At 40.7% G+C, this 10,031-nt stretch overlaps 2 protein-coding genes and 1 long non-coding RNA gene across 3 annotated transcripts; all 3 read left to right on the plus strand.

Annotated features, from left to right (window-relative positions):
- Positions 1 to 1,509, plus strand: LOC120289696 (receptor-like protein 6). The gene has a single exon (XM_039305013.1). The coding sequence runs from the start codon at positions 1 to 3 to the stop codon at positions 1,507 to 1,509; it is 1,509 nt and encodes a 502-aa protein (XP_039160947.1).
- Positions 1,510 to 1,518: 9 nt separating this feature from the next.
- LOC120289697 (receptor-like protein 34) lies at positions 1,519 to 2,817 on the plus strand. Its single transcript, XM_039305014.1, has one exon. The coding sequence runs from the start codon at positions 1,519 to 1,521 to the stop codon at positions 2,815 to 2,817; it is 1,299 nt and encodes a 432-aa protein (XP_039160948.1).
- A 5,548-nt stretch (positions 2,818 to 8,365) lies between these two features.
- LOC120289525 lies at positions 8,366 to 10,031 on the plus strand. Its single transcript, XR_005547559.1, has 2 exons — positions 8,366 to 8,834; positions 8,924 to 10,031. It is a non-coding gene; the product is annotated as an uncharacterized LOC120289525 (long non-coding RNA).

A 10,031-nucleotide genomic window follows, 5' to 3' on the forward strand; every position in this document is an offset into this window, starting at 1 on the left:
ATGTTTCTGATGATCCTCTCGCTCGTCCCAAGACTCTGTCCTGGAAAAACAGTCGAGATTGCTGCTCTTGGGATGGGATCGAGTGCGATGAGAACGGGCCATGTAATTGTTCTCGACTTGGGAAGTAGTTTTCTCTATGGTTCTATCGACAACAACAGTACCCTCTTCCAGCTTGCTCATCTTGAAAAGCTCAATCTCGGCGACAATCACTTCAACTACTCTCAAATACCGTCTCGAGTTGGAGATCTGTCAAGACTGACTCATCTCAATCTCTCTGCTTCCGTTTTTTCTGGCCAAGTTCCATCAGAAATCTTCAAACTTACAAGGTTGGTGTACCTCAACCTGTGTCGCAATGTGAATGTGGATACATATCTTCATAGATTTTTGTTGCGGATGGAAGCGCCGGGCCTGAGAAGCCTAGCTCAAAATCTGACCAGCCTGGAAGAACTTCTCCTTTGTGGCGTCAATATGTCGTCCCAAGTGCCCAACACTATAGCGAATCTGTCTTCACTGAGAAGGCTGGACATGGATTCGTGCGACCTGCACGGTGTATTTCCGTCTGCCATTTTTCATTTACCGAAGCTGCAATATCTTAGGGTGCCTCGCAATGTACATCTCACGGGCAGCTTGCCTATGTTCAACTCGAGCAGTCCTCTTGAAGAGCTGAAACTGTTTGGCACGAGCTTTTCTGGGGAGATACCCGCTTCAATCGGAATCCTTCCTTCCTTGAGCGATCTCGATGTAAGTTTTTGCGAATTCTCAGGATCCATCCCGGCTTCACTTGCTAATCTTAGCAACCTCAAAGTCCTGGTTGTCTCAGGGAACCCATTCACTGCCCAGTCCATTTCCTCTATTTCTTGGGTTTGGACGAAGAAGAAGCTCACATATTTAGCACTTCAAAAGATCAATTTATATGGCGAGATTCCACCTTCAATCGGAAACTTGTCTCAGCTTGAATTTTTATTGTTAGATTACAACCAATTAAGCGGTGCCATCCCATCTCAGCTCATGAACCTCACTCGACTGACTTATTTAAACCTCGGAAGCAATCGACTGTCGGGTTCTATACCGTCTTGGCTTATGAACATGACTCAACTGGTTTCCCTTGACCTTTCAGTCAATAAATTCCACGGTGAGATACCTTCATCAATCTCTCAACTTCAAAATCTAGAGGACCTCTGCCTTTTCGAAAACAACTTCAGCGGTACTATTGAGCTAGACAACTTTCACAAGTTCAAACATTTAGAAACGCTGCAAGTATCATCTAACAGGCTATCAAGCTGCATGAGTAGCGCAAATCTTATTATTCCTCAGCTTACTACCCTAGGATTGGCTTCATGCAATTTGAGTGAGTTTCCGGCATTCTTACAAAACCAAGAGGATATTGAGTGGTTGGACTTGTCCGATAACAACATTACGGGAGAAGTGCCCTTTTGGGTGTGGGACGGAAGATTTAAAAGCATGCAGCACCTGAATCTCTCCCATAACTTCTTAACTGGTCTTGATTGATATTACCCGATGCACGCTTTAGATGTGTACATGATAGACCTCTCTCATAACATGTTGAAAGGACCACCCCCTGAAGCACCGTCATCGACAGTGACCTATATAGTATCCAACAACAGCCTGATGGGAGCGTTGCCAGCATGGATATGCAATTTAAGTTCAGCAATCACACTAGACTTGTCTTTTAACAATTTGACCGGTGTGCTTCCCATTTGTTTGGGCAATATCAGCAAATCACTCGTGGTATTGAACCTAAAAGGCAACAATTTCCAAGGAAGCATTCCAGAGCTCCCGATGAGGGGGACACAATTGACGATGATTGATTTGAGTGACAACCAATTGCATGGCAAATTACCGAGATCCTTGGCTGATTGCGAAAAGCTCAAGTTCATCAATTTTGCAAACAATCTTATCATGGACACCTTCCCATCATGGTTGGGATCACTACCGGAGCTCCGTATCCTTATTTTGCGATCCAATAAATTCCACGGTGTCATAGAAAGGCCTAAATCTAGTCATGCATCCCTTAAGTTGCGGATACTTGACCTCTCTTCTAATGCATTCATCGGTAAGTTGCCCATGGAATTCTTTCAGTCTTGGAATGCCATGAAATTCGAGATGCGAAACTTTACATACATGAATAAAGATCTATATCCGCCGGTGTTCAACCCGCTCACCTACTATGGCCACTATGATTTTTCTATGATAGTGATTTACAAAGGGCATGAAACCATTTACCAAAAGATATTAGAAGTCTTCACGATCATTGACCTCTCCATCAATTTGTTCAAAGGAGAGATCCCCAATGCCATAGGTGATCTTAGAGGATTGCAAGGGCTGAACCTTTCCAACAATCTCCTCACTGGTCACATCCCATCGTCGTTAGGGAATCTCACAGCACTTGAGTCATTGGACCTTTCTCAAAACAAACTCATTGGACAAATCCCCCAGAAGCTAATAGAACTTGGGTTCCTTTCTTTCTTGAACGTCTCTTACAACAATCTGACTGGGTCCGTGCCTAAAGGGAAACAGTTCGATACATTTTCAGACGATTCTTTTGAAGGAAACTCAAGACTGTGTGGGGAATTCATATCCACGAAATGTCGAGATTCAGCGGATAAGTCAGGACAACCTTCAACCTACCAAGAAGAAGACTTGGGATCACCAATTGAACACAATTGGAAGATTGTCCTTATGGGGTATGGGAGTGGCTTAGTGATTGGAGTGGTCATCGAAAATGCATTCATCTCTTGGAAACATGATTGGTTTGAAGGAAATGCCAAGAGAAGGCGACGGCCTAGTCGGAGGTAGCCTAGGAGAGGTAGGAACTCCTGGTCAGGCAAGTTTCTCAATATATGCAGATATTAGAACTAACTTAAAAACTGAGCTGGGTATTTCCTTCTTTTTCTCAAATGTACTTGTTTCTTCGTAGTATCTTTACAATCATTTATGTCAAACTTCGTTTTCTTTAACTAATCTCTCGTCACATCTATTTATAAAGCCATTGTCAACTTGTAAACCTAGCTCATATGTGCCTTTTCTTGTCAATGTTTTGGCATGAGTACTACCATGGAACACTATTAGAATTGCCACAAGGATTTTTTTTTCTGTCCAGGGTTCACATCACTTGCTGCTGAAACCCGTTTACGGGTTCTAGTAAAACAATCCATGCCAGTGGTACACTGTTCTCATAACTTTATGCAAACTAGACTCTCATCCGCACCTCGATCATTTGCTTTAGTTGTTTGTCACCTTACAAATTATACAAACAACAGATATATTGACATTTGAAACAAAATCCGCATTTGGAGATTGATTGGACAAGAACCGTGACAAATTATTCTCGTGAAAAATATAAATATTACTTTTGCTTTTTTGATCTTCTTTTATGTTTGTGCAGTAAAAAATGGAATTCTCTCTCATAAAGCAGCATATCATGTTGAGAACCAACATGTTGCAGGAGAATTTCCTAAAGTTCTTACCATGCTTGCTAATCATGTACTTGGTAAATGTCATTTGATTTATCTATTTAAAATTTTATTTTTTTCTCAAAGAATGATCATTTGATATGTTGAACTATTGTTGACACCTGAATTTTTGCCAAAAAATCAAGTTTCAGTCTTTGTAAAACCAAGAAAAATAATAATAAATCAACAAACGAAAGAGTCCAATTCGGCCGTTTATGCGAGGACCTAAACCCATTTGCCTGAGCCCATCTATTAAGTCTAAGTCGCTCACTTCAGCCCGGTCTACTAACCCAGACCACTAGCCAAGCCCATCAGGAATTTGGCTACCCACCAGCCTAGCCCATGAAGCCCAAATTTAAAGTCGCATTAAGCAACTTCTGCACAGGCCCAGATTTGCAAGTTTAAGTCGGAGCCCACAAAGCCCGTGAGAGTTTGGCCCATAAAGCGCGCCCGTACAGGAACTGGGAAGAGAGAATGAATTCTGGCCAGGGGACGTTGGCAAAAGAACCGGCTCTCCCTCCAGCTTCCTCTCTCATCCAACTGACTTTGGTGATTCCTTCTCTCTAGAATCCAATTCCAGAGAATTCGTACTCGATTCTTCTTCTCTGGACATCGCTCACAGTTGCCGCCTTCGATGGTCGCTTCAATCCATCTCCACTGCCATGAGAAAAAGGCTCTGTTCGCCTTGTTCTCAGTCATTGTCGCTCAAGAGCTTGAGCCGCGGTTCGCCATTTACTCTTTCGCTGATTCCCGCCTTCAAATTTTGCTTCTGTGACTGTTTTTCTCTGGTTCAATCGATAATTATTGCAGGTAAACATCCTTCCTTCACGAACCATATCTGCTCTGTTTATGCTTAAAAACAGAGGACGCGAATCCTACGTACTGCTTGTGTACAGATCTTATGTAGCCGAGCTTCCGCTAGCGATTTGAACTAATCGTGTTTTGTTGATGATATGGAGACAAATTCTTGGCATGTTCCTGCGTTTAGATCATTAGATTAAATTGTCTACCATGTGTTCGACAATTTTTTAGTGAAACCTGCGTGTGAAATTGATTAAAATCCTTGCGTATTGATGTTTGGTTGATTCTTACGTGTTCAGACTGAGACGTCTGTGTTTGATCCTCTCATTGCACCATTGAATTGACCTGCTGTGATGCTCCGCCAGAGACGTTGCCTGCTGTGTCTCTGCTTATTTTTAACCTCTGTTTCAGTCCATTTCATTAGTCTTGTTGTCAAACCTAAATTTATGCCGATTGATCTTTAGAGGTGGCAAGGAATCACCTATATGAAAATTGATAGAATAATTAAATATTAAACATCGCCTTCGTCTAAAAGTTTAACGTTTAGAACAATGGTTTCACAAAATTTCAAAAAAATAAAATTGATTGGCTAGGAAGTTGAACGGGAATGAAAGAGGGAATGGAGGCTTGAAGAAGTGGAGAGTTTTGTGATTCTGCAATTGAGTAATAGTTTCTGAATGTTTGCAAAACAAAAGAAAAGAAGTGGAACGGTAGCAGATTCATGACGAAGAAGAAGAAGAAGAACTCGTGCTTTGTGGCGTGACGGCGCTGAACTAAGCAAGAAACGAAAGGAAATAAAATAGCATATTAAAATTAATAAATAAAAACGAAAAATAAAATGCGGAATGAAAACGATTGGAAAGTGTGATTCCTAGCTAGACGGTTGCATCTTAGAAATAGTTTTGGCTGAATTTCATTTGATTTGAATTCATCTAGTTTAAGAGTCATTGTCTTCAGATTTCAAAACAATTTGAATTTTTAGCTTGTATTTTCTTTTAGATTAACAGACAAAAAACAATAACAAAGAAAAGGATAAAATGAAAAATCTCATTTAGCGGTCATTTTGTCGATTTCCGTCTTTAATATTGTCAGTGTAATTCTCTTTAGTTGAAATTAGACTTTGATTCTGATTTTGAAAATTAGCTCACGGTGGTCATGCCTGGATCAATAATAAGATAATATATATTCTTTACCCGACTCATATCAAGTTATTTTACTGCACTTCACCTTTTTTGTCAATTCTTTTACCGCATTTGAGTAAAGTGAGGTATTAGCTCATAGCGATCACGTTTAGGGAATTAATAACAAGGCCATGTAATTTTTTTGTCAGACTAATATTAGATTGAGTTGATATCACAAAAAAAACCCAAAATCGGTACATTTGTAATAAATTTATTCGAAATTAATTTTTTTAAAAACACCATAGTCAAATAAAAGCGCTAGGTAAATAAACGGCTAATATTTTCGTTGTTTGAAGCTAGAAGTATCTTAAAGAATGGCCCACCTTTTGGCAATGATTTTTATGGACTCGATGAGTAAGATTAAAGACGACGAATTAAACTACTCCGCTAACTTATTTGTCCATCAATTAAGAAAAGCACCATAACTCCCCAATAAGACCTGGGGGAAAAATTGACATTCCACCAGGCCGATTCCCACCACCACCGGAAAATGAAAAAGACCTCAGGCGACGGAAATGCCCATCTCTAAAGTGTGAAATCTCGTTCTCGTCTCTCGCTAGGGAGGGGAAAGGGACTAAATGGAACCGCTCCGGAGCATGAGCATGCATTTTTGTCATATGGATAGTAAAATGAGCATCTTTATCTTATAGTTGCCGTATCCATTGAAATAGTGCAAAGATTCATGATCTATTATTCACTCTCAAAGCATTTTAATTGCGCCAAGAATTCACATTTTAGAATGAATAATGAGAAAAATTTTGAAAAGGTTTGGACATAGAGAAATGACCCATCCAGTCGTTTCAATGTGTATATTTCTACACAACGAGTGGATAATTGTTTTGTTGTTTGTGAGATCTTGTCTTGAATGGTCCCAGTAACAGGGGATATGCATGGTGCAACGTTGTACCGTGCAATCTTTTCTTAAAAGTTAATTTATTCAATCGAAAATAACAGAACGTCGTAAAGTCAAAAAGAAGTCGAATTGCTTCACCTTTTGTGCTTTGTTAAGACAGAACTTTGTGTAATTGTATGATAAAATGGGGTACTAAATACACAATAACAAACAATTTGCTCTGGTTTTACTTAACTAGGCAATATGAACAAAACAACCAAGCCTAAGGAAAAGTAGATGCATCATTGAATTGCCTATGGATGATTGAGTGCCGGTTATGATAGATGATGTGCGGCAAGTACTAAAAATTTGCTCTGGCGTGCAACGATATAATATTCTTATGAGTAGAAATTATCTTCAACGGGTCTCCTTGAGCACATAATTTATCTCGACACAAAGTTGAGACCGATAGAACAAGAAGAAATGCATGAGTGGCTATTTATTCCTTAAATTGCGTTCAAATGATTCAAAACATCTCAAGTTTTGTTCCTTTGGTCACAGCAATGAAAGCTTGGTTGTGCCTTTGTCGACATGCTGGGACTTCATTAGTTTCCCGTAACAAACGGACTTCCGTAATATTGTACTTTGAAATTAAGTTATTTTCCTAGATATCGATGGTGCCAACGACAGTATACTTTTGTCTGTGGTTTCTATCCGTTTCAGCATAAACAAACCCAGCAGTAGGAAAATAGTAGGCAGCAATGTTAGGCTAATGCACAATCCAGATGGCTATGATTGTCTAGGAGCAACAATCTGCACAAGACAATGGCCAATTCCATCTCTATCTCCCTCTCAATAAGGGAGACTTCTCAAAATTCTAAACAATTTTAATTTCTCTGAATGCATTACACAACGAAAATTACATTTGTTATAAGTGACCAAAGAAAATGTACACTGATCGTAATTCTAAGGGAAAACAGCATTAATATGACAAACAAAAAGGTCCCACACAGCACAACGGTTGAGTGAATGAAAGGGACCAGATGGGCAACCAAAGTCTTCAATTTCGACCCTCCAATCGTACCATTTGCCACTGTCCTATCAAGCAACCAAAGTCTTCAATTTTGATCCTCAAATCGTACCATATGCCATTGTCCACTGTCCACTTTCTAATGAGCAACCAAAATCTTCAATTTCGATCCTCAAAGCGTACAATTTGCCACTATCCACCGTCCTTACGAGCAACCAAAGTCTTCAATTTCGACCCTCAAATCGTATCATTTGCCATTGTCCACCGTCCTAAGTGTCCTAACGAGCAACTAGAGTCTTCAATTTCAACCCTCAAACCGTACCATTTGCAATTGTCAACTGTCCTAAAGAGCAATCAAAGTCTTCAATTTCGACCCTCAAATCGTACCATTTGCCACTATTCACTGTCCTAACGAGTAACCAGTCTTCAATTTTGACTCTCAAATCGTATCATTTACCACTGTCCATTATCCTAACGAACAACCAAAGTCTTCAATTTCGACTCTCAAATCATACCATTTCATAGACTATTTTTGCCATTGCCTTAATAAGCAACCAAAGTCTTCAATTTTGACCCTCAAATCATTCCATTTCATGGACTATATATATAACTTGTAAAACAAGCTTATGTGCACCTTTTCTCTTTATATCAATGTCCAAGCAAAAGTACTCCTACTGAACACTTGATTCTAAATTGCCAGAGAGTTTCATCTTCACCCAGGATTCACGTCACGAGCTGATACCCGATAACAAATTCCAGTTAAACGATCAATAACAAGATTACGGTGCTCTCATGACTTAACGCAATTTAGTAGGCTCTAATCCGACCTTTGAGGTGACATTTAAGACACAATTCGCATACCGGAACTGTACCAAACGATTCCCATGGAAAAACATTTTGCCGGCATAGTCTCCGCCTCTCTCCTCCTTGTTTATTGGCGTGATTTCCCATCTCCATCGTCATCTGCCGCTCCGCATAGCTTCGAGCTCCAAGCCTGCGACGCCATGATCACTTGGGATCGAGAGTTCTTCGAGGAAGTCGACGAAAAGCTCCCGGTTGAGCACAATTCCTTCCCCACCGCTCGCGTTAACAGAGCAGAAGCAGAGTCTGCAAGAACCCAACATAACCCTCACAACCACAATCACAAGAGCAGCCATGGCTGATTTCTCCTACCTTTCCGACACCGACGATTACCCGGTGAGTTGACTTCGCAGTGGAAGATCTCATTTCCCAGATCAAGGACCTCTTCGTCCTCGAGCCAAATCGCTGCCATCAACTGCTCCTCGGAGGACGCAATTGCCCCGCTGCCAAAGCGGAATCCGGACGAGAAATCGCGTTAGAAGTCCACCACGAAGTTACGATCCAGACTCTTCGCCGATGGATTATTTCGATTCGTGGAGGAGGACGAGGTACTGTCGGATTTGGGGGCTTTCTCCCCTAAAGAGCAGAAGAAACGTTGCTGAAGTAGGCAACGAAGGAGCGGAGAAGATCGCCAGGATGGCGAAGCAAATGGAGGGGTAGGCTGTAACTTATTCTTACTCAAATCTTTTCGTTTGTTCGCGCTTCCGCGCTAGTCGTGTGACATGATTTGTTGCTTTCTTGGCAGATGTGCTCCTACATATCAGTAAACTTCATTACTGAATAGTAGTAATTACAATCTGGGCCATATGTTTTGGTTTCAATATAAGGAGCAACTTTTCACATAACCACGATTCGGAAACGAAAATCAAACCATAGATGCCGGCAAACTGCTTGGGTACAGCCTAACTAGGTCGATTTCAAATTTCTCATCGAAGTCTTTAAATGTCATTGCTTCTAATGCTTTGAAAGAGGGAATCAGTAGTTTGGCAAAACCACTGCTAGATCAGATGATCTGGTTGAAATTAAGGTTGAGCTGTGTGGAACTTTAATGCCTCTCTCAAGTCTCAACTAGGTAGAGTGGTCTTCTTAGGCTTGAAATCTGGTGACTTCACTCATGCTGATGGTTGGAGCTTAACTAGGGAGAAGAAGGCCGAGTTAACTTGGCATAGGCTAATTTGGTTTAATCCAAATGTGCCGACATTTTGCTTTGTATCTTGGCTTGCTATCCTTACCAAGTTGCAGCAGACTGGTGATAGATTTTGCAAATGGCAGAATGTGAATGATATTTGTGTCCTCTGTGGATTGAAGCCCGAATCAAGGAGACATTTGTTCTGTGAATGCTCTTTCTCCTCTGAAAAATGAAGTAGGCTTTTGCAGCTATGTGGTGTGGGAGGTTTTGTTGGTGATTGTGATACTGAGTTTATGTGGGTGTTGCAGACATCAAAGGGGAGGTCTTTGGAAAGTCTTATTAAAGATGGCATGGAATGGTGTCATTTAGTACTCATGGAAGGAAAGAAATACTATAGTTCACATTTGTAGAGTTCCCTACGCTAAGAAGGTTTTCGAGAGTATGTTGTTTGTGGTAAGGTTGCTGGTTTGCTGAAGGAGAAAGGAGCTCATTCGGCAAGAGCTGATAATAATTTGTGTGGTTTTTTGGGGCATATAAATACCTGAGATTGGGCAGGAGAAGGATTATTCTCTTGTTTCATCGTGCTATAATGCTTTAGTTGTGTTAGTTTGGTAGCAGGGGAAGTGAAATTCTTGGGCTTGATGTTTTTGCTTGACATCTTGTATTGAGATTTAGACCTTGTTGAAGTTGTAGTGGGAAGTGGATGTCCAATGGTTTGATGATT

The sequence above is a fragment of the Eucalyptus grandis genome, chromosome 11, assembly GCF_016545825.1.
Source record: "Eucalyptus grandis isolate ANBG69807.140 chromosome 11, ASM1654582v1, whole genome shotgun sequence".
Lineage (NCBI taxonomy): Eukaryota > Viridiplantae > Streptophyta > Magnoliopsida > Myrtales > Myrtaceae > Eucalyptus > Eucalyptus grandis.